General features: G+C 45.7%; 1 protein-coding gene across 1 annotated transcript in view; it reads left to right on the top strand.

Moving 5' to 3' along the window:
* The window catches only part of B4GALT5 (beta-1,4-galactosyltransferase 5), a 76,149-nt gene extending 53,372 nt beyond the window's left edge, over nt 1-22,777 (top strand). The window contains exons 2-9 of the mRNA XM_045885943.3: nt 2,323-2,457; nt 12,273-12,386; nt 13,301-13,425; nt 14,385-14,501; nt 15,144-15,331; nt 16,035-16,157; nt 18,593-18,694; nt 19,630-22,777. Coding sequence (XP_045741899.1) covers nt 2,323-2,457; nt 12,273-12,386; nt 13,301-13,425; nt 14,385-14,501; nt 15,144-15,331; nt 16,035-16,157; nt 18,593-18,694; nt 19,630-19,777 — 1,052 coding nt within the window. The 3' untranslated portion in view covers nt 19,778-22,777. The remainder of the gene's footprint in view (nt 1-2,322; nt 2,458-12,272; nt 12,387-13,300; nt 13,426-14,384; nt 14,502-15,143; nt 15,332-16,034; nt 16,158-18,592; nt 18,695-19,629) is intronic.
* Nucleotides 22,778-24,821: the final 2,044 nt, after the last annotated feature.

Below are 24,821 nucleotides of genomic sequence, written 5' to 3'. Positions count from 1 at the left end.
GTCTATCTGCTGTAGATAAAAACTGGGATGTGACTCTTGCTTTCAGAGGCTTCACAGAGTTACACTTTTTTAAGAACTTGAAGCTGTCTTTTCCTATAACTTTTCTGGCCATAGAGAATAAATATTCTATCTGATCTCTTCTCTGCCGCTGTCAGAGGTTAATGTGTGGTTGTCTTCCAGTCGGTCGGTGCAAGGCCTACTTGGAAACCACTTCATTTCTGAAAGCATTATAGACATTAATTTTTTTTTGTTTATTATTTTATGGCTCAGGATATACCTTAGAGATCATTTAAATCCTTTGCAAGATTTTATGTCCCTGTTTAATGTGGGCCACCTGGGGTTTTCATGGACAATTGTGCCAGTTGGTCTGTCCCCATCCCCAACCCTGTCACAGTTTAAGCACCAGAGTAGCTTGAAATAAAGTAAATTGACGTCTGTGCTTCATCCATTTAGTCATTATTTACTGCCTATTGTGTGCAGGACACTGTGGATAATAATGATGAAGTGGTGTCAATAAAATACACCTCGTGGAAGAGCCAGGACAGCCCGAGGCCTCGTGTATCGAGCCTGGCAGAGTGGCCCAGGCGGTTGGTAGCGTACCTGCCTGGGGCCTGGTTGGACGGCAGCCAAGTGTTCAGATGATCTCCAGCACACACCGGAGTTTGGATGTGTAAATGTGCCACCCCTGAGGGACACCCCTCTTCTACAGTGGTGAAGAGAAAAGAGGGTAGATTAGAATGGCTGGTTAAGAAGTTGTGTTTTGATGGGATGCCTGGGTGGCTCAGTCTGTTAAGCGTCTGCCTTCAGCTCAGGTCATGATCCCAGGGTCCTGGGATCGAGCCCCACGTCGGGCTCCCTGCTCAGCGGGGAGCCTGCTTCTCTCTCTCCCTCTGCCTGCCGCTCTGCCTACTTGTGCTCTCTCTTTCTCTCTGTCAGATAAATAAAATCTTTTAAAAAAATTATAAAAATTAAGAAAAGTTGTGTTTTGAAACCTTGTAATTTCTTTTTTTTTTTTTAAGATTTTATTTATTTATTTATTTGAGAGAGAGAATGAGATAGAGAGAGCATGAGAGAGGGGAGGGTCAGAGGGAGAAGCAGACTCCCTGCTGAGCAGGGAGCCCGATGCGGGGCTCGATCCCGGGACTCCAGGATCATGACCTGAGCCGAAGGCAGTCGCTCAACCAACTGAGCCACCCAGGCGCCCGAAACCTTGTAATTTCTTGAAAATGAATGGCATGGTGTTTGAGATTGCAAGGGGGCATACAGGAACCGTACTAACTCTTTGTGACTCCCTAGTTTCCCATCTCAGAGACACTTCAGAAAAACACGAGTGGAGATCATTCCCCAGAGATGATGATGACCGGTTAATCTGAATAATTATTTGTTAAGAGTAAATTTTTTGTTTTGTTTTGCTTTTATTAAAACATAGTTGAGGGGCGCCTGAATGGCTCAGTCTTTAAGCCTTCGGCTCAGGTCGTGATTCCAGGGTCCTGGGATCGAGCCCCTCATTGGGCTCCCTGCTCCCCCTGCTTGTGTTCCCTCTCTCGCTGTCTGTCACATAAATAAAATCTTTAAAAAATAATAATAATAAAATATAGTTGACATATTTGTCGCAGGTGTGCAATGTAATAGTTCAGTATTTGTATATATTATGAAGGGACTATGTTTCAGTTGACACTTGGATCAAGTTGCGTGTTCTTTTCCCATTGCTTTGGGCTTTCGGGCTTAGGTGGGTGGGTAGTCAAACCGATGATGGTCTCTCATTATCTTCTTGTCTCCCCAAATCCCCCAAAGAAAGGTAGCTGGAGCCCTAGTCCACCACTTTCAAAGGTTGCCAAGACCAGATCTGGACCTAAATGTTTCTAGTAGGCAGAGTGGACAGTGATTTCCTTTCTCTGAGTAGAGCCACTGAGTGTTGAGAAGGTCACCTTAAAGCAAGATGAGATCTTTTTTAAGTGTTTTAATCCAATCCATAAAGTTTTGTGATCATCACAGTGATAGAATACAGATTGGATATTTGAAGACCTGATGGAATAGAACTTTTGTAATTATGGGTTTGTTTTTTTTCTAAAACTGCTGAATATTGACAGAAATTCCCCTTAGTCCTACTGAGCTACCCAAGAAATGTTGGTAACCTGGAAACATCGAGCCCAGAATGGAAAATAGAGTTAAGGCATTTTGGGGTTTTAGAACTGAAAAGTTTTTTTTCCTTTTCTTTTTTTTCTTAAAGAAAGAAACCCCAAATATGTGTGTTTGTTTTGTTTTGCTTTAATGATTGTTTTTGAATTCACCTCTTTTTCCCTCCCCTTCTGTTTTCCCCAGTGAACACCTACCTCTTCATGATGCAAGCTCAAGGCATTCTGATCCGGGACAACATGAGAACAATTGGCGCTCAGGTTTATGAGCAGGTGGTTCGGAGTGCTTATGCCAAGAGGAATAGTAGCATGAATGACTCAGGTATATTTTTAGTAAAGAGGTGGTCTGATTAGAATGTCTGCTCCCCACAGAGGTAAATTCGGTTCGAATAATTATTTTTGTTGGAGAAAAGTGCATTGCAAAAGAAGGTTTGGCTGAGTCTTACCTTATTACTAAAAAAGAGACTCTTGCAAAATGAATCCTTGTTCGTTTTGCTAACAGTATATTAAGGGTGGCCGGATGACTCCAGTTTTGCTCCTAAGACTTTTCAGCGTCGGGGAGGTAAGAAATACCCTCTAAGACCCCGTTTTTCAGTTCACTAGCCTCCAAGAGGATACCAAAATTAAGCTTGTGTTTAGGACACAAGCAAAACAGGAGCACCAAAAGCTGTTTCTGGAAATACTTTGATTTCAGAAAAAATGTTCCACACAGCCAAACTTCCTTCTGCTTACTTACTGTGGGGTTCAACACTGTGGGGTGGGTTGGTTGCCTGGGGTGGTGGTAGTGGTCTGTAGTGTTTTCAGAGCAAATCTGGCCCTGGTCGCTGCACTGGGAGAGTTGCTTCAACTCTGTTCTTCCCGTCGGACTCTCCTCAAATTTGGTCAGTCCAGTAGGACTTGTTTACCTCGTTGTTTACGGATGCTTCGAGGCTTAACAAATTTCTACTTCATAGTAATCACGAAATCTCGGACAGTCTCCACAAATTAAAAAAGCAATTTAATCATTTACCTGGTTTACCTTCCCTCGTCAGGTGTGGTTTTCATCCTGTGGTTTAATTCCAGCTACGTGACTGAGTTTGGTGGTCGGAATCATTCAGCTTTGCAGAAAGCTTTTCAGACTGTTTAGCTAAAGACAGCAATGACAGACACAAGAGTGAACATCTCTGCCTTCTCAGTCTTCGGAGCTTTTACCTGTGGCTTTTATTATCTTATAAGCACTAATTATATAAAGAGGAAAAAAGAACACAGAGGTTAGATGGCTTGCCTAACATTATATTAAAAGAACTTGTTCCTGACTCATGGTTTTGACTCTAACTATTTTTATAAAGGCTAAACACGGCAAGTGCTTCACCTTTGAGAGCTATCTTTTTTGTCTCTCTTTTTAACTCCTCCAAAAATTGAACATAGGAAGTATTTCCACATGGTTAAATGGGACAGTTGTGCGGCTTCTCCTGTCTGGCCAGGGATGATTTTTATTTAAAAAATAGATTCTGGGATTTTATTTTGCTAAGCATTTATGATTTGCCTTTTATTTCTTTAACTGAGAACTGGTGTGCTTTCTTGTGGCCCTTTACTGATTTCACTCAAGCCTAATGCAGTATTATAAAATGAGTGTAGTTTAAGAAATACTCTTTCCTCTTTTCTTCTGTAGTAAGTTCTGCAATTGTCCAGAGCTCACTATAGAATGTGAAATTGCTTTGCAAACTTTGCAAATGAGAATTCTGTGGTGCTTGGGATCTCAGGAGAAAGCATTGTCGCTCAAAGGGAAATGGAATCCCGAACAGACCACATCCTCATTTATCTTCAGTCTGCCCTGCTGGCCGACTTAGCAACAAAGGAGTGTAGTTAGCAAACCGAAGCTTTAATACTTCCTTTCTTCTTGTTTGCAAAGAGCAAGGGTTTGAGATTTCAGAGCTTTTCGGCCAAATTGTGGCTTCAGGGGACAATTACTTGAGCTCGGACCCAGACCTGGAAGAGGAACCGGATGAGCACCTGAAGTCATGGGAGAAGGCTGAGCACACTTTTGTTTCCTCAATCATCGTGTGTGGCAATAGGTTTTGCAAACAGTCCCCTCACACATTGTCTCCCTTGACTCCAGCATGGCCCTGTCGGGTAGGCAGGATTTTATGTGACTTCATTTCTTAGGTGTAGTACAGATAATGGGGGGGGGGGTTTGGAGTGACTGGGCCATGTGTTCCCTGAACCCCGCCCCGAACCTGCTTGTCATCGTGTGCTGAAACTAGGGAGTCCTTTGAATGCTTCTCCAGAGCTCTTTCCCCTGATGAGTCAGGAAAAAGGAACGTTGTGCTGCCGTGACATTTATCCTGTCCAGGTGTTCATGCCTCTCCAAGGTCAGATGATGCTAGGACTTCCATCTGGGCATTTGGTGAAGTAGTCTGTCCTTTCTCAGAAGTTAGAGGGGCGCAAGCAGGATCCCGTCCCTCCACAAGCACAGGATCTCACTAACTCCCCCACGGGTGGTTGTCCTTGAAAACCAAGCACCAAGTGAGTTGTGCCCTTGGAAGGCATATCCAGGAGGGACCCATTATTATGTGACTTAGCATGTGTTTATTTTCAAATTACCATACACTGTAATAATTTTTCCCAGCATCCCTCTGGTTGGAATAATCATCCATTTTGTGTTCATGGTGTCTATTTCCCTCATAAATTGGAAGTCTTTGCCATCAGGCTTCGCTATCATGTTTGCTCTGTGCTGGACACGTAACTTGCATTGCCTCGTGGACTTGTCAGGAACTCAGTAGGGTAACTGCTGTGTCCCCGCTGGATGAGAGTGTGGAGGCACCCAGGAGTCTCGGCCGGGGTGCGGCTGCAGGGTTGGGCCTGCTGACCTCTGGATCCTGGCAGCGCCTTCATGGTCTCTCCCGTCTGCGTAGCCCCGGCGCGTTGTACACTGCCTAGCGCGTAGGCCATCAGGAAGTGGTTTTTGAGTGCGGGAGTGAATAGATTTAACAAGAAAACATTTTAAGTGTTGTGACCTAATTCCGAGATTACCATCTTAATTGGCTTCTGTGTTGTTGGCACATCCTTGGGGAGTGGGTATTAAAGAGGAAATGTTATTTCATTGGCGGTGTATCCAGTGAAAACCCACCATTTTTATTCATTTCGAAGCAGTTCTCTGCCTGGCACCATCAGGGAGGGCACGCTGGACCTGAAGCTGCTGAGATAATTGGGTGACTGTCATTTCTGACCCGACCACTCCCACCAGCAGCCACCAGGGGCTTGACAAGCATAGCAGGACTGAGGTGGTCCTTGAGCTCTGCTGCCCCACCCTGGACACAGTGCTGGGGGCACACACCCACATTCAGTGGCCTTCATTAGGCCAAGTGTAGCTGAAAAGCTCCGTGTGACATAAGTAATGCTAGCTTTCTTTACCCTTGAAAGTTAAAGTGGTGATTGTCTAATAAGAATGCAATTTAGGTGGGGCGCCTGGGTGGCTCAGTCATTAAGCGTCTGCCTTCGGCTCAGGTCATGATCCCAGGGTCCTGGGATCGAGCCCCGCATTGGGCTCCCTGCTCTTCGGGAAGCCTGCTTCTCCCTCTCCCACTCCCCCTGCTTGTGTTCCCTCTCGCTGTGTCTCTCTCTGTCAAATAAATAAATAAAATCTTTAAAAAATAAAAAAAAAAGAATGCACTTTAGGGGATGAGGACTGTGAGCCAGGAAAATACACCTGATGTGATAACCTAGAGAAGAGGCTTCTTGTCACTGAAAGCCATGTGGGGTATGAGATCGGGAATCCGCAGAACTTCCTGTGAGCAGTGGGGGAGATGCTCAAAAGAACATTGGCATCAGAAGAAAACTCCCACTTAGGTTTTTTTTTATGTTATGTTTATTTATGTTTTTTAGTAATCGCAACCCCCGCAGTGGGACTCAGGCCCACCTGAGATCAAGAGTTGAACATTCCTCTGACTCAGCCAGCCAGGCGCCCCCCCAGCCACTTAGTTTTATAGTTAAGGCGAGTGGTTGGGTGGCCTATCCTTTCTCATCCTTAAATATGAGTTTACAGGTGCCCTTCTACCTGTAACTTTCACCCAGAGGGAGATTTCTTACCTCTATACACATGTATGTACACACATGCATGCAAACCTTCCCACACCTTCGGCCCCAACTCTCTTGTAGTTTACATACTCAGAAAAATGTTCTCTTGCCCACATCCTTGGAAACAGGATTGTTGCCATAGGTGAATAAAGTGAATAAAGTCATTGCTAGGGTGCTTTGTAATATAGTCAATGAGTAGATATTCTTACCCTCTTTCCCTCTGGTTTTTAGGTGCTTAGTCCATAGTCTTCCTTACGTCCACTCACCCAGCAGGTACACGGTCATCCTTAGGTGTGCTAACTTGTGAAAAATGCTAATTTTATTTTATAGATATTTGTTCTGATGACATCATTCTAGCATATATAAGTTTGCACATTTTCCAAGCAGAGAGGGAAGTGTTTGGTCTTTTCTCAAATGGAAGGGGAAGGTGGTGGTCCTTCCTGGAATCTCTTGCTCAGCATTTCCCAGTACCTGCCCCACTGGATTTGGTAAGATAAGGGAGAAGGCAGATTTTTGCTACCCCTGTGTATTGGGGTAGTCACGTCAACCCCAGTGCATCTGAAAACCCCCGCCAAGGTGGGGCTTTAAAAAATACCAAAGCCTGCACCCCACCCCCAGAGGTTCTTGTTTAATTAGTCTGGGAAAAAGCCTGGGCATTATTAGGATTTTTAAAAGCCTCGTAGATGATCTAATGTGCAGGCGTGGCTGCTGAACCATTGGTGTAAAGCAAAGTTGAATCATCAGGCCATCTGAATTTGTAGGTAGGAAGGATGTCCGTTGATTTTCCTTTTTATAAATGTAGAAACAGTGCCTTCTTTGCCCTTCTACCTCCCTTACTAGGAGGACATGTCCTGATTTAAAATAGATTACACTTAAATTAAAAAATAAAGCCATGGCCATAGAAATTCAGCAGGCTCGCTTTATTCTTGCAGCTCCTTCCTCGTTCAGTAGGGACACGCTGAGGAAGAGGAAGAGGAAGGGGTGCCTGGCCGGCTCTGTAGGAACATGCGACTCTTGATCTCCGGGTTATGAGTTCGAGCCCCACGCTGGGTGTAGGAATTACTTTAAAAATAAAATCTAAAAAAAAAAAAAAGAGGAAGAGGAAGGAGCTGTCATTGGGACATGCCCATTTCTGGGCAGCTGGGGAGGAGAGCTGGTACCCCACAGAAACCATGCAGCGTTACCAGGTTACGAGCAGTTAATTTCCTCTGCCTCTTCCACTTCTTTAAAAGGTTTCTGTTGGTGAGAAAGCAGATTTCAATTGCATTTTTATGTAAAGAATTTAAAATTAGAAAGGAGGAAATGAAGGTTTTTGTTGGGGAGGTTTTCCCCTCGAGGTGTAGGGCAAGGCTACTGCCACTTGGAAGTTGTGTGTTTGTGGGGTCTATAAAAAATGATTTCATTAATTTAGTAATCAGAAGAAAAATAAGTGGTGCTGATTTTTGTCTTGTTTTGTTTTATGCTGGTTGTTACTAGGCTTATTAATGTTTGAAGGGAATAGAAAAGGCTTTATCTGTGTCTTCACGTAAACCCCCAAAGGTAGGATCATTGAGGCTAGAAAGTGTCTTGTCTCTTCTACATGTTTGTTTTTTGCTTTTGTTTTTATTATTATTTTTTTAAGATCTTTATTTATTTGACAGAGAGACAGCGAGAGAGGGAACACAAGCAGGGAGACTGGGAGAGGGAGAGCAGGCCTCCCACTGAGCAGAGAGCCCGATGTGGGGCTCGATCCCAGGACCCTGGGATCACGACCTGAGCCGAAGGCAGACACCTAACGACTGAGCCACCCAGGTGCCCCTGTTTTGTTTTGTTTTAAAGATTTTATTTATTCATTTGACAGAGACAGACACAGCAAGAGAGGGAACACAAGCAGGGGGGTGGGAGAGGGAGAAGCAGGCTTCCCGCCGAGCATGGAGCCCAATGTGGGGCTTGATCCCAGGACCCTGGGAATCACGACCTGAGCCGAAGGCAGACGCTTAACTACTGAGCCACCCAGGCACCCTGTTTTTGTTTTTACTTCTTATTTCCTATTTAGGTTGTAGTTCTAAGGCTTGGTTCTGTCATTGCCCAGAATTATTATTCTCTTCTTCTGTGGCTTTTTTTTTTTTTTTGCTTATGAAAATGCTATTATAATGCCTCTGGGAACTTCTTCTCTTTCGGAGGCAAATGTAGTTACTGTGATGCTATTTTGGAACAGCTTCTCCCTCCACACATGTGCATATCTCAAAATACACCTTTTCTAGTACACATGAACTTTTCTGAAAGAGAATCATTTGTATATTTATACACACACACACACACACACATAATTAAGAAGCAAAATCAGAATTATCCAGAGTAATGATGAGTATTGGAGATTCTTGACATAGGTTTTTGAAGTGTTAATACCTTCAAGAAGGATCAATTTAGGACAGGTTTGCATGTACGAACCGAGGACTTTCGGGCTAATTTCTGCATAAATGTAATTTTGCCTTTAGGGTTTATGCTGGCTCTGATTATGTCTGTCTAATGCAGTCTTGGTGTTTTTTCGGGAAAGCTACCGCTGAAAAGGACAGAAAGCATTCTGTTCCTCTCCTCCCCTGTTAAGAGACTTAATTCTCTTCCAGTTGACTCGCACTGAGTTGTATCCCGTGGGCCCTTGTAGAGCAGACAGCGTGTGCCTGTATGAAAGGATTCACCGTATTTATTAGCCGTGGATTCTTGGAAACCCTCTCACAGTGTTGCTTAAAAAATATCTGAGTTAGGGGCGCCTGGGTGGCTCAGTTGATTAAGCGACTGCCTTCGGCTCAGGTCATGATCCTGCAGTCCTGGGATCGAGTCCCATGTCGGGCTCCCTGCTCAGCAGGGAGTCTGCCTCTCTCTCTGACCCTCCCCCCTCTCATGCTCTCTCTATCTCATTCTCTCTCTCAAATAAATAAATAAAAAATCTTAAAAAAAAATATCTGAGTTGAAGATTGTAGAATTCTCCGGTGCAAAAACGAGTTTGAATAGGAAGTTTTCATTTTCATAGAATCTGCATGAATCCCAAGGGGATTGGTGAGAGAGATTTTAATACTCTGAAAAAATAGTATAGTGTACTGGAAAGATCACTAACCCAGAGTTTAGTCGGGTCTCTGTTGTACAGTAGCCAAGTCTCCTTATACCAGTTGTGTATATGGTGCCTTGGTTTCTTTATCTGTAAAAAAAATAAGAAGTTGGAGGGCCCCCTTCATGCAGATTCCCTAGGAAGAAGGCATCCGCTTCACACTCTTAAAGCCCCACTAAAATGACAGTAAAGAGGGGGTGTGTGCGTGCGCACACGTTTGCATGCATGTGTGTGTGTTCAATGACATAAACCCCAGAGAATGAAGAGAACAAGAAGCTGGAAGTCGGAAAGCAGACAGACTAGTGATACAGGGCTCAACAGATCTAAGAAAATGGACTGCTGATGTGGCCGCAGGGAAAGCCGCTACCACCCCGGAATCCCCCAGAAGCTCAGGAATTAGCAGTGTCACGTACTTCTGCAGATAAGAATAAAAGTGGCAACTAAGATAAAAATTGGTTGAAAGCTATTTAAAAAGCAGTCGGATACCCAGGTCCTTTCCCCATCCTGGCAGAGGACTAGAGACTTGATCACCCTCAGGGATGGTGAAACAGGGGTCCCTCAACTTGGGGGCTCCTGGCTTGGCCTAGGTGCCCCCAGCCCCTTTCTTCTCTTCTGCCCCAGTGTGCTTATAGCAAGGACTGCACCCTTCTGGCAGGAGGTTAGAATAGAGTGCTCTGGGGGCACCTGGCAGGCTCAGTCAGAGCTTGCGACTCTTGATCTAAGGGTTGTGAGTTCGAGCCCCACGTTGGCGGTAGAGATTACTTAAAAAAAAAAGAAAAAAGAATAGCATTCTCTGGGGAATCTGATTGGACCAAGAAGACCCTAAGATATGCTAGAGGCTTCCAAACCAGACTTCTGGCCAGAACACTGTATAATGAAGAACCTCAGTCTAAGCCCTTCCAGTTAGCTGGTTAGTGCCCCACTCTTTTTTTTTTTTTTTTAAAGATTTTATTTATTTATTTGACAGACAGTGAGAGAGGGAACACAAGCAGGGGGAGTGGGAGAGGGAGAAGCAGGCTCTCCGCTGAGCAGGGAGCCTGATGCGGGGCTCAATCCCAGGACCCCGGGATCACGACCTGAGCCGAAGGCAGACGCTTAACGACTGAGCCACCCAGGCGCCCAAGTGCCCCCCTCTTAAATATTAGTAGGTGACCAAGGAGCACTGTGCTAGGGATCAAAACAAACAAGCCTCAGCAAATTGAGAGAACAGGCTATGCTGGGAGAAGAAAATGCGAAACAGCTATCAGGCATTCTCGAGGGTGAGGGGAAGAGAATTGCAAACATGCAAAAAGAGTATATTGTAAGAAATGAATATTCAGAAAATAAAAAGGACTTTTTAAAATTAAAAAATAGCATAAGTGAAAATTAAAAGAATGGCCAGGGGCGCCTGGGTGGCTCAGTTGGTTAAGCGGCTGCCTTAGGCTCAGGTCATGATCCTGGGGTCCTGGGATAGAGTCCCGCATCCAGCTCCCTGCTCTGGGGAGTCTGCGTCTCCTTCTCCCTCTGCCCCTCCCTCCACTCGTGCTCTCTTGCTCTCTCTCTCAAATAAATAAATAAAATTAAAAAAAAAAAAAAGATTGAAAAGATGAGAAAATCAGACGACCAGGAGGTCCAACATCTAACTCATGTTTTCTGTTCTCCAGAAAGAGATTGCAGAATACAGAAGGGAGGGAGATCATCACCACAGTGATACCTCTAGTCCTGCCCCCAAATTCTAGAACAGGAGGACATGAATTTCTAGACTGTGAAGGTCAAATGGTTAACACAGTGGGTGAGAATAGAACTCAAAATAGAAATGTGACATTTCCTCAACCAAGAGAAAGTTCATCACACTTTTAGAAAGAAATTCCGTCACCTTCACAAAGAGCCAGAGTTGGAATGGCTTCAGAATTAACAGGTGTAGGTGGAATCTAGAAGGCAGTGGGTAGCACTTGCCCAGTCCTCAGGGGGAGTTGTTTCCAGCCGAGCATTCTGTAAACCCAGCCAACCCATGAATCAAGTGAGAAAGAACAAAAACAGTTAGATGTACACGGTTGCAAAACCACTTCCCATTCCCCCTGCTTAGGAAGCTACTTGGAAGATGTGTTCCAGCAAGAAAAAGAGAGACATTGAAGCCAGGCACAGTGAGGTTTCACCCTGGTGAGAGGTGAAGGGAGTCTCTAGAACGTTGAGGAGGGGAGACCGCAGGGCAGCGTCTGCACAGCGGGCCCAGGGGAGAGCTGGTCTGGAAGACGAAGTTGAGAGAATGCCTGATGCTGGGGGACATCCTAAGAGTGACCGTAGTGGCAGAGGGCATGGTATTGAGTTAGTCGTGATGCCATATAAAACTAAGCGTACAGAGAACCAGTCCCTTCAGGAAAAAACAAATTATGTAGGGAAAAACAAATTATGTGGGAAAAGAAAAGGAATCGTAACTTTGCACATTTCTCAGCTATGAATAGTATCTATAGAATAAATACTTCAGTGTAAATACTAAAGATGGGCCAAACCACAGCGACCATAGATGTTGGGAGACAGGAGGGTAAAAGGGGGTATGTGTGGTGGGGGCAGGGGAGGGAAGGAAGCAAAATCCACAGGCCCCACAGTGGGAAGTCAGTGGGTAAGACTTAAGCATCTGGAACAGCTGTATAGGAAGTAAATACTAAAGTAGTTGGCTAAAAGAAATGAAACTAGTTCCTGTAGAGAGTAAGACATGGGGGGAGGGGGGTGCTGGTTGTTTTTTTGTTTGTTTTTAATTACCTCGTAGAGTTCTTCGACTGGACACTGAGTGCTTATAAAGCTGTAATAACAGTAAGAATAGAGACACTGGTTAAAATAGTATCATCTGGTTAACCTTTTTATTGATGGGTTCAAATTTTTAGCTCCAGTGAAGAGCTAGTCCAGAGTCCTGATTCTGCAAACGATGGTATCTAAGCAAAATGCTTTGGTAGGCCTCTGAGAGCTGCAGAACTGATGACCTGTGCCAGCCTGAGCTGCCTATTTTCTTCTCTCTCTAGATTATCCTCTTGACTTGAACCACAGTGAAACCTTCCTACAAACCACAACATTTCTTCCTGAAGACTTCACCTACTTTGCAAACCATACCTGCCCCGAAAGGCTCCCTTCCATGAGTGAGTAGAGCGTCCCCTGCTTTTCAAACTGACGTGTGTGTTTCTTTGATTAAAATGAAAGGGAGAGTATTCTTGATTTCTCAGGATGCCTCCCCTGTGTGGAGAATAGAACAGGGATTTGGAACTGGAAACAGGGATTACAAAAGCTACTTGTGTCCTGACCCTTCTTCAGCCCTTCTGCAAGGTTGCCTGTGTTCCTGGTGCCATTTTCTACCATATTTTTCAGCCTTTCCTTTGCAGGTACCCCCTTCTCCGTGACTTGGGGTCTGTAAGATGTCCTAGAGAAAGTACAGGCAACCAGCTTTATCTTTTAATATGAAAGATAAAATCCCACGCTGATTATAACTTGTTTGATCATACGACGAACGTGACTCCCTCCAAGTGCTGGTTCAGAAGAATTCTGGGGTCTTTTTCTCTCTTCATTCTTAGCGTCTCATGTGTAATCTGAAGCAATGGCAGGAAGCCCTTCTACCTTTTCCGTGCCTTTGGGCTTCTCGGCCAGGGCCCCTTCTTCACTTAAGTCAGTGATGACAAGTGTTTGGGGTTTGGGCAGAATCACTCGGGATCACTGATGAGTGAATTGGGGCCCTGTGTCTGCTTGCCTCTGGAGCACGCAGAGAGGCTCCAAGCTTAGCCTTGCTCTTTCCTCCTTCCTCTTTGAGAAGTTCAACTGCTGTTCCACTCAGTCTTAATTTCTCGACTTGCTGCTTTGCCCAGTACTAGTGATGAACTGAAATGCAGGGAGTTGCAAAGCAGGGGAAGCGCCTCCCATCTCTGTGAAAAACAAATCAGCTGGAAAAAAAAAGCATTGAACCTCCCTAGAGAGTGAAACCCTGGTCATGGCCGGGGAACATTCTGACACTTTCTGGTCTCTTAATTCTTTTTATTCCCCCCCACCCCAACTCTCTGTTCAGAGGGCCCAATAGACATAAACATGAGTGAAATTGCAATGGATGACATCCATGAAATCTTCTCTAAAGACCCAGCCATCAAGCTCGGAGGTCACTGGAAGCCTTCAGATTGCATGCCTCGATGGAAGGTAGGGTGTGGAGTCAGGCCCGAGGTGCTGGGAGGCCCACCTGGCCTTGCCATCCTTCCAAGGGTTCACGGACTGTGGTAATTCGTAATTTGCACGCTATGACCCGATGCAGAGTATCTGCATTTGATGGAAACACTTCAGAGGCATGGGTTTCCTGAAGGACATTCTGTAGCCCCAGAAACGTGCATCGCTCCGATGACTGAGCAGGACCCTTTTGTCTTCTTCATAGGATACTGGCTAAGCAAGGGGGAGGGTTCGTAGGTCTCGTGTACCACATTTGTAAAAGCCATCTTCACAAATTCACTGCTTCATGCCTTTTCCGGCATTGTTACTATGAGTTTAGTGCAACAAAGAGCGGAGCTATCCAGCCCGACACTGAGAATTGCTTAGTGGTTTTCTGCATGACTCGAAGCCATCAGTATGTGGATCTGGCTCATGACACTGGCTTAAGTTCATTCTTTTAGCAAGTTATTTGTTCAAGTGCTTCTGTGCCAGTCCTGCAATGAGCAAGGCAGATCTGGAAATAGGTGGGCATTTCCAGCCCATCTCTGGGATATCATATCAATTCAGTGACCAGCATTTAAAAAAAAATGTATATACATAAAAGATACATATATGTCAAGGTGCACTGCACGTCCTAAGGGGGAGTACTGTTTTGTGGAGTGCCTTTTAGTTGTGTGCGGGTCATGGTGTAGAATGAGTATCTTCCTCTGGGATGTGGTCTGGAGTGAATCCATTCAGCGGGCCGACTACGTACACAATATGGTGTGTGTAAAAACAAAGTCCACTTACAAGGGTCTCCCTGCCAGCATAGCTTTTCATTTAGTGGAGGTCGAAGACAAGGCAGCCTTCCAGAACGCCCCAGGGGCAGGCTGGTCACGATTCTGTGGCCGTGTCCAGCTACAAAGTGGAGGTTGAGGGGATTAACGGGGCGGCTTCTTTGCTGTGACCCTCTCCAGGTGGCGATCCTCATCCCTTTCCGAAACCGCCACGAGCACCTCCCGGTCCTGCTCAGACACCTGATTCCCATGCTTCAGCGCCAGCGCCTGCGGTTCGCGGTTTATGTGGTTGAGCAGGTGAGTGGCCTGTCCTTTGCTGTTCTTTCTGTTCTGAGACAGCAGTTCAGAGTGCTCTCAGCCAGTCCATCCACCTTTGGAGTACAGAGCCAGTGAAACTGCGATCTTAGGAGTGAGCTACCCAGAGGTGAGAGGAGGAGCAGAGAGCAGTTCTGGGCTTCTGGTTTGAGATGTTACTCAACAGGGGCAGACTTGAGTGAGTCCAGGATGGAACTTTGTTTAATCTTGAATCAAGGCCGCTTGTGTGGTGCTTTAGCCAGAGCTGATTTGGGTGGTGTCTTTGGCGTCCAGACCCAGGAAATTCCCCTTAAGGTAAGGAGCCATGGGTAGAAATGGCCTTACTGTTCTGTCCTCCCTTTATGGGGCTGGATACTTGTCCAAATGCTGTGATAGGTCAGATGCCTGCTTTCATGACAGTCTTGGGAGAGAAGAGCTTGGTCTTGTTAGCCTTCTTATTTCTAAGGAAATCAAGGCCAGATGTCAAGTGGCTTGCGAGGCAGTGAAGAGCGTGCTGGCCAAGCCCACCTCTGGCTCGGTGATCTGTCCCAGTCAGGTTCATTAAAACTCTCCTTTAGGCAGGGCTGAGGCAGCGAAGATGTTGCTCCACGAGTCCTTTTAAAAATAAAGTTCTGCTTCTTTTAGGTTGGCACCCAACCCTTTAATCGAGCCATGCTTTTCAACGTCGGTTTTCAAGAAGCAATGAAAGATCTGGACTGGGACTGTCTTATTTTTCATGATGTGGATCATATACCAGAAAGCGATCGGAACTACTATGGTTGTGGGCAGATGCCAAGGCACTTTGCAACTAAGTTGGACAAGTATATGTATCTGTGAGTATCATTTCTTCTGGAAGAGGTTAAATCTAAAAGGATGCTGAGAGATGCAAAGATGGCAAAATCCAATTAGCTCCACCCCAGCGTGCATCGGCTGGCGAATGGATAAACAGAATGGAGCGCAACCACAGCACGGAATGCTATTAGGCAGTAAAAAGGGATGGAGTCCTGCTACATATGGCCGGAGGGATGAACCTTTGAAAACACTGGTTTGTGAAAGAAGCTTGTTACCAAAGGCCACATGTTGCATGATCGTGTTCCTGTGACTTGTCCAGAATCGGCAAATCCGTAGAGACAGAACAGTGGTTGCTTCGGGTTGCAGAGTGGGAATGAGGAGTGACTGATGGGTTCAACGCTCCTTTTTGGGGTGATGAAAGGTATTAAAATGGATTGGGGTTCATGGTTGCACAACTCCATGAATATCCTAAAAATGATGGAATTGCACACTTTATAAATGGGTGAATCATTTGGAATGTTAGTTATGTTTCAGTAAAGCTGTTACGAAACAAATCAACTCGAGAAAGATGCAGTTCCCCACAAAGGTCGATGCGTCTCAGTGCGTGGAAATGGTTGCAGGTGGTTGAGGGCAATAGGCGCTGTGTCGTGTAGGACGCAGTTCTCCAGTGCCACGGTGGCCCTCCCCAGGGGAAGAAACCAGCCTTTGATTCCCAGATGATTCAAGCTGTGTGTCTCCTTCTAGGCTTCCTTACGCTGAGTTCTTTGGTGGAGTGAGCGGCTTAACAGTGGAACAGTTTCGGAAGATCAATGGCTTTCCGAATGCTTTCTGGGGTTGGGGTGGAGAAGATGACGACCTGTGGAACAGGTACTCCCCTCTTCCAGTTTCCGGGGCCTTCTAGAAATGCCACCTTTGGCTCCCCAGACCAGAGCCACACAGGAGGGATGGGGTGCAAGCCATGTAGGTAATGTGAAACGTCCTAGTAGCCATGTTTAAAAAGGTTAAAAAAAGACTTTTTGAGATGGAATTCATTTTAGTGTAGTAATAAAACATGCCAATAGTATGTTTATCACAATATATCAAAAATAATATCATTCCAACATATAATCAATATGAGATGTTAATGAGAAACTTCACATTTATTGTTTCTCTTATAATATCTTTGAAATCTGGTATTATTTTACATTCATAGCACGTTTCACTGAAACCTCCCCAAACCAGAGGTCATGTATTAGTGATAGGTGTACACAGATTTATCTATACTATCGGATAAGGCTTGTATTACACAAGTTTGTGAGAATGATGCTGTATTTGAGTAGTGTAAACTAATCTTTTTACAGACTAAGTAAATAGTTAAACCTAATAAGGAACAAATAAGCAAAAGAATCTCCACCTTGTATCTGTTGACTTTCTAGATGGGCTTTAAAAAAGAAAATTATATGTTGCTTTTTAATTACAAAGTAATACTTGCTGGTAAAAATTCAGATAATAAAGGTGCATCAACCAAAGGGTATAATTCTTAATCCCCATTGCTGTGCTGTCTTGTTCCCAGGAAGTAGTATTTTAACAGGGCTGTTTCTTTCTCTGCTTCTTTGTATTCATATACAAACAACCCAGACCCATCCCTTCTCCCCTCCCAACCATTTTAATACAGAGAGAGCCACTTCATTATCTTTAACAATTGCATGGTTTTCCTTTATGGAAATACACAGTATTTTATTTTAATCCTCTCCTGTCAATGAACATTGTTTACAATTTTGAATATCCTTGTTCACGTGTGCAAATAGCTCTTCAGATTAAATTCCTAGTTGTGGAACTGCAAAGTCAAGTAAATGCTCTTTTAAATTTGCATAGTTACCATCAGGATTTCTCCCCAAAAGAGATCGCAGAAAGAGTCCAAGCAGCGGTGCATCAGCATTCCCGCTTTCTCACATCACCGCCAACATTGGTTATAGACAACCTTTTGCATTTTGCTACATTTCAGCCCTTCAGCAGCCATGTGTGGCTCGAGGCTGCCTGTACTGGACAAAGGAGCTCCAGACAATTCTTTCTCAATCTGAGAGGTAAAAATGGCATCTCATCCTCTTAATTTGGGTTTCTTAGGAACCTAGTGAGGATGAATAGCTTTTCCATAAACATAACTGGTTTGACTGGTCCTTGAATCCAGTTGAGCTCTCCCAGGATATCTGTCATAATTTTCAGCTCGAGCTCTCCCCAGCTCAGCAGGAGCCCCCGGGCGCAAGAACAGGAGCTGTTTCTCCCCAGTGCCCTGCACAGTTCCCAGGCACACAGTAGGCGTTCTCTATATATTTATCAAATCAGAGCGAGAACACATTTCCCAGTATCAAAAGGAGAGTGTAATTTGGAGTCGAGAGGAGGATGTTGAAATAATATTCTCCGAAGTTTTAAAATGTAAAGACAACCATAGATTTCACGTAGATATCCAAAGTCTACCTCCATGTATTAATTATTTCTTACACCCCTATCAAGTTTCCAGTAAATCCAGCTTGTGAAATTCTGTCTTTATCACATTAAGGATAAATAACCAAATACCTCCTTAAGTTCTGCTTTCCTCCTAGTGATGTGAAATTTTACATTGAGATCAGAGGACATCATACAAATTAGTTCATCTTCCTGGTGATGGGGGAGGTGGGCAGAATCATTAAGTTCATAAGCAGGGAAAACACAGTGCAACTCTGACTTTTACTGATTGGCTTTATAGTAGGTTGTGGACAGGAAAGGTGCTGTGCACTGGTGAGAAAAGCCTTTTTGATAGGACCCAAACAAGCCAGCGGGGAGAGAGTGCACATTCATCTCCTGGGGAATGCTCACTGCTGTACCTGTCACTGACAACCTGTGTCATACCTTACTCTCAAGAATTTTGAATTCCTGGGCGCCTGGGTGGCTCAGTTGGTTAAGCGACTGCCTTCGGCTCAGGTCATGATCCTGGAGTCCCTGGATCGAGTCCTGCATCGGGCTCCCTGCTCAGCAGGGAGCCTGCTTCTCCCTCTGACCCTCATGTGCTCTCTGTCTCTCTCATTCTCTCTGTCTCAAATAAATAAATAAAATCTTAAAAAAAAAAAAAAAAAAGAATTTTGAATTCCTTTTGTTTTTCAAAACTTCCTGGTATTGTAGACCTCTTTTCTCAAGCCATGAACTTACCCAGAGGGATGGGCAATTGAATATTCAGACACAGAAGGAGTTCTGTTGTTCAACTTGGGGTTTCTCAACCTTGGCCATCTGTGGTCATCTTTGGTACTTGATCATTTTATCTGAAAGCCCAATCTCTTTGTCTCGGACAGAGTACAGAATGCAGGCTACTCTGTGAGCCGGCCAGAAGGTGACACAGGGAAGTACAAGTCTATTCCTCATCACCATCGAGGAGAAGTCCAATTTCTTGGAAGGTGGGCACAATTTATTTATTCTTCTTACAAATATCCTTTATACTTTGCATTTCCAGATGTCCCAGAGCATATCATATTGCAACCCCTCAGCTTATTCCCCTCCTCCTCTCCACGGTCCCGCTGTGGCTGCTTTATAGTTCCTAGATAGATTTTCATTTACCCGTGAGGCAGGCGTTTGTGTGAAATCAGATTATCGGTGAAAATTTTGATCGTAGACCTTTGAAGGAAATCACTCATTTGGCCTCTTAAGCTTCATGGTCTCCTCTGTAGCCTTCAGGGAGTTGGAGAGAGATCCACTCGGTCAAAGGTCCCTGTGTAACTTCCACTGACAGGACAAAGCAGAGTTGGCACCCTTTCTGCCTGCTCCAGTTCTGGAAGGGTGCCCCCGAGCTTCTGTTCGTGCGGGTGCACTTGATAAGGAAGTTCCGTACTGCACTAATTGGGGCATGTGGACGGAGTGACATCTCTGTTTTCAGGAGTACCTTTTGTCTTGTTAACTGGGAGGAGGACTGCTCTCTGGACCACGAGGTCTGACTGCATGAACTTTGTTGTCCGGGAAGTAAGAAGGCACTGAATGCAGACCCCGCCCTGGCTCATCTCATGTATTTTTTAATATCTTACCTCCCACTTCCCCCTTCCGTGACCTTACCTTGGGCAAGTCATGGAACACTGGGAGCCTTGGTTTCCTCATTTGCTTAAGGAGCGGTGCATTCAGTGAAATGTCATAAGTAAAGCCCTGGCATGAGGTAGGAGATGTTTCTAATAATAACCTTCAGCAGGGAGCATCTGGGCGGGGTGGGCCAATCCCTCCGCCATGTGATGCAGGAGAGCTGTCCTGGGTTGTGGCCCCTGCTGTGGGCTGCCCTGCTCTGTCCTCTGCCCTGAGGAGATCGGGCCCTCACTCAGAGCCACCCCTCTGCTCTCTGCTCAAACAGGTATGCTCTGCTGCGCAAGTCCAAAGAACGGCAAGGGCTGGACGGCCTCAACAACTTGAACTACTTTGCAAACATCACATATGACGCCTTGTATAAAAACATTACTGTCAACTTGACACCTGAGCTGGCTCAGGTGACCGAGTACTGAGATGAGGAGACAAGCTGTGTTTGCTTTACCCACCGCCACCAAGAAAGCCACCTGGGGAGAGGTCTTGGGGCTCCACACAGGAAGAGAATAGAAATGTGGTGTCTGATGAAGGATCACAGGGTTTGAGGAGAAAATGTGAACAGAGTACACGCACAAAATGCCTTCACTGTGGCTGGGAACGTCCTTCATCAGGACTGGCTTTCTGTTTTCACAAGACGGACGTCGGTCCTGCTGCTTTTCTCCCCTGGTCTCGAACCCCAGCGTCCCGTCCCAGCCGGGCTCTCCAGAACAGGAACTGACATCTGCTGTGGGTCCTGGCTTTGAGCCCGTTCCTACGAATGGCCTTTGGAGCTTCTCGGCCTTCAGAGCAAAGAGGCACCCCACCACAGGGCTCTTTTAGGAAGAGCAAATGAAACTCCACACACCATTCTTCTCCATCACTGGTGTTCTCTTTGGTTTCAGTTTTTTTTTGTTTTTTTTTTAAATTACCTGCTTTGGGTGGGGATTGAGGGTGCGGGGAGGGACTGGGGAAGATAAATAGACCTGTAACAATCACTTCTTGAAGAAGTATAATTGTAAATAAGCCATGTAAAATGCCTTTTTTAAATTTAATTTTATAGCTGGCTCCAATTCAAACTGAGGATTTATATATTAGATCGCTTATTTGGTTGGCAAATGCAGGAACTCAGTTAAAATGCAGTGGAGAAGGGTATCACCTCCTGAATTGCTACCACTTTGGAAGGGAGTGGATATAGGGCATGTCACAAACAGATCAGGACAGTCCAGTCTGTCACTGGTAGCTGACTCCTGCCCCCTCCCATCTTCTTCCAGAAGTCTTGCTCTTGACTTTTGCTGTGGACTCTCTCTTCTCTCTTCCCTGTTGGGCACGTACACTCTCATCCCAGTCTCCTGCTAAACAGGAGCCCTCCTTGCTCAAAGTGGACCCCTTCGGGGGGCCTCCCTGTGCACATGTCCCTGGGTCTCTGGAGTTTAGTTTTTGTCCTTTCATCACCGAGAGTGGTGGGGTCGGGTGGGTGGGTTTTCTGCCTCTTCGTTTTTCCTTTTTTCGTTTTTTTTTTTGCTCTTGTGGAACTTGGCCACAATTCCTGAAATCTGTGCCTAAGTTATCAACTAGCTTCGGTGATTCCTCTGAATATTTACCTTTTTGGTTTCTGGAAAGATTCTTTGTCAACATTATGAACTAGTTCATAGAACTAACGAGCGATGGACTGAAGAAGTCAGCCAGAGAGCAGGTGACACTTAAGTGCTGTGGGTCAGTTGGGGGCCGGGGTGGACCCAGTCAGAGCTTTGCAGGTAGATGGACGGAGCTCGCGGATGCCAGGACCCAAGCCCAAAAGAATGCTGGGTTCATACCCCATGCACTTCTTGAAGGTAGAGTCTAAATTGCCCTTGGAGTTGTGCCTCTCTGTTTTCCCCTGAGCCAAATCCCTCAATTCGTAGTCCCTCTTGGCTTCTGCAGGATTCTGAAAAAGGCCAGTCCTTTCCTCTCCTTTTCCATAAAACATATTTATATATTGTGATTAGGAGTACTTTCTGAAAAGTACTTCATATTTTTTTTAATTGCCTTGTTTGCCTTCAACTTCCTTAATTTTCATGGTTTACATGGATGTGTGTGTAGGGGGTATATTTGTGTATATACGTGTGGGTTGGGGTTTTCTCTGTTGCATGTGTTGGTTCCATGGACGTATGATCCCCACAAGCTGTGGGAGTGATTGGCCAGGCCTTGTTTTTTGTTCATGCTTTTGTTCTTTTGAAGAATAGAGTGGTATTGTAGAAAACCAACTGCATTACAAAGCTCTTATCGGCTCATATGAGAGAGCAGGCTGCTGCCCTTGAAAATGCTGGTAAGTTGTATCATATGTTTTAAAAGAATGTTGAGCATCTCATGCTTTAAAAGACTTTCACGAGGGAACATTACACACAGGAGCTAACTTGGTTTTCCTTTGAAGTCTGGTGCACAGAGCAATAAAGATTTCTTTCCCCTTTTCTCCTGCCTCCCCTCGGGCCTGTGTGCTGGCCTTGACTCTCCTCCTCCTCCTCCTCCTGTCCTCTCCCATCCCTGAAGGCCGTGAGCGGCTTTCAGTGGGACACAGCCATGATGTCATTTGGAAGAATTTGCCAGAACAGACCGATCCTTGGTTAAGGATGATACACAGCAGTGTTGTAAAATGGTCTCGTTCGAAGCTTTTCACGAACATACTTGCCACCAAGAACAAAACGTTGGCAAAAGGCTAAACAGCTGATTTGAAAAAGAAAATGCTGATTTGAGGACAAAAGGAAAGGTGTCTTTTCACTGCTTGAAGTAAGGTCACTGAAATTATTTTGCGATCATGTGTGAGTTTGTCTTATTAGTGTGAAATCTCTTACTGCGTACCGCTTAGTTATTTACCCACCAAGTTGAGTATTGTGTGGGAAAAACAGAAGTTGAAAACATACAGCCAGGCCCGTGAGCTGTTAATGGTGTGAGATTCTCATGTTAAAAAATAATAATAAAAACCAAATGTGACCCTGTGTGTATTTTGGCAGCTGAAATTCTTTTAAGGCTACTGATGGGTGACCCCTTCAATCAGTCTTGTCTCAGCTGCGTGCAGGGAAACATTTCCCCTTCCACGCTGTTTTTCTGGGTGAGGAGTTACTGCAAAAATACTCCTTTTGACACGACGGGCTCTTGTTGGAGCTCCTCTGCCACAGTCACGAGTAGCTGAGCACCAGCTGCATGTACTGATTGTGTCCACTCACCGTCGACAATGGCATTGAACGTAGCTAGCTTCCTTCCATCACGATGTTTTTTTGAGCTTGCTCTTATGTTGTAAGAGGTGCCAGGGGTACATTTTTGCACTGAAATCTAAAGATGTTTTAAAAACACTTTTCACAAAAATAGTCCTTTGTCATTACATTATTTACTCATGTGTTTGTACATTTTTGTATGTTAATTTATGAATGATTTTTTCAGTAAAAAATACATATTCAAGAACCAAACCTTGGTGGTCGTCTGTCTTTGCCTAGAACAGTTTGGCTTCTTGGAGGCCTTTCCTCTCTTTTTCTCATGGGAGTTCAGCTCCTGTGTGTTCCTTCAAGTGGCTTGGCTTCCAGGTTGCTCGGCTGACCCCTGGGTGCTCCCGAGAAACACTGCCCGCCTGACCCAGTGACTAGACCAGCTGAGTGAAAAACTCAGCTGATGGAGCAAAAGCACTAAACCCCACCGTACGATCCAGGCATCCTCCTACACTTGGGTTTTCTTTCCAGAATGGGCCCATGTGATGCCCATCAAGTCAAACAAGACATCTGGGCAATGAGAAGATGAGAGTGGATGGAGTTTGAATCAAGAAGGTCCTCTGGGGTCAGTCGAGAGTTTGCTGTCTGCCTGGTTCCGCTTGGAGGTTGTAATCAAAGCTTCTATTTGTTGAATGTTTACCACTCTGATACTGAGTGGAAAGTTCTGTGACCAGGTGCTAGGAATATAATGATTAGCAAAAACGATGGGGTCAGTGGTCTCATAAAACTTTCCTCTTGCCCCACACCCCCAGGTGGAGCCTATGATTAAAATTACAACCGGGACGCCTGGGTGGCTCAGTTGTTTAAGCGTCCAACTCTTGATTTTGGTTCACATTATGGCCTCAGGGTTCTGGGATTGAGCCCCAAGGTCGGACTCCACACTCATCGAGGAGTCTGCTTGGCCCCTCCCCAAAATAAAATCTTTTTAAAAAAAAATTAACACCCACAAGGGGTGCTGCAAAGGACATGGCTGCAGGCCTCAGGTGCACGGTGTGGAAGGGGTCCCTGGCGGGAGGTGGGTGAGCTGAGGGGAGACCAGCGGATTACCTGCTGAGCTGCAGGAACAGAATACTGTCTGGCTGGTGCAAAGGACAAAGGGCTGACTGGGGACTGCTAGGCCAGGAGGTGGATGAGCCCAGAATGCCTTGTGGGGCCTCGTGTGCCAAGGTAAGGACATTGGGTTTTATCCTTAGAGCGGTGGCCTCCAGAGTTCCCAGCAGGTGGGGCTGCGTGTGATGTCATTAGACGTAATCTTACTGGATGGCTCGGCTGCAGGGAGAATGGGGCTGTAGAGAAGCAGAGAAGTAGGGGACCAGGTGAATGCACACAGTCACGCAGGGACGGTATGGAGGAGGGGCTGGGGGGATGCTGAGGGAACAGATGGCTGTTGGGAGGGAGGAACCCACCTAGCTTCTGGCTTCCCCACTGAACACATAGGCAAACAGACAGTTGAACATAGTCCGGTTTGGGGACTCCAGGGAACAGTGGGGACCAGGGTGGGTCGTGAGTCGCTGCTGTGGGAGATGAGCACACATGTAGGAGTGAGTGCAGTTGGCTCTGGAGCTGCATAGAGCAGGCGCCTGGAGGGAGAAGGTGGCCTTGGCCCAGGCCTCTAAGAGCTCCCTTTCTAACAGTTGGGAAGCAGAGGGGGAGTGAGCAGGGCAGACCGTGGTAGGAGGAAGCAGCAGTGGGCAGGACAGGAAAGTGAAGGGAGGGGAGGGGTCCACAGTGTTGAGTGCTGGTAAGATGAGGCTCGTTGTTGTGGGGCATGTGGGGCATGGGGAGGAGGTCACCGTTGCAGGGCAGGCTAGAGGGGAGGGGCTGAGAAAGGGGGCCGAAGCAGCAGAGGGGGCAGCCGCCTCTCGAATCCCACGTGAAGGGCTGAGAAGAGAAGGCTGGGAGCTGAGGGAAGCGTGTGAGGCTCAGGATTTTCCAACAAGAGAAACCTGAGTGGTGTGAACCATAGGGAGATGGGGACCAGAGAGAGCAAGCTGAACATCCAAGAGACAGAGGCTAATTTAGCAGGGATGTTCCCACAGTACTGGCAGCAGATGAGAGCGAACGAGAGCCGGGGGGAATTAGGAGCCCTTCCTAGGGCGTCGGCAGACCCAAACAGCCTGTGAAGACTCGGGTGGCTGTTCAAAAACTCAAGGATCCCTTTCAGTCATAAGTCACCAGAATTGGAATTAGGCAGAATTGGTTCCTGGCATTACCACTTCCTCCCCACTCAAAAAACAAATTTTTTTTT

This window comes from Mirounga angustirostris, unplaced genomic scaffold (assembly GCF_029215605.1).
Source record: "Mirounga angustirostris isolate CCGP_5_RB_7025 unplaced genomic scaffold, mMirAng1.0.hap1 SCAF_10, whole genome shotgun sequence".
NCBI lineage: Eukaryota > Metazoa > Chordata > Mammalia > Carnivora > Phocidae > Mirounga > Mirounga angustirostris.
Note: the sequence above shows the minus strand (reverse complement) of the source record. Positions and strands in the feature narration are given on the sequence as shown.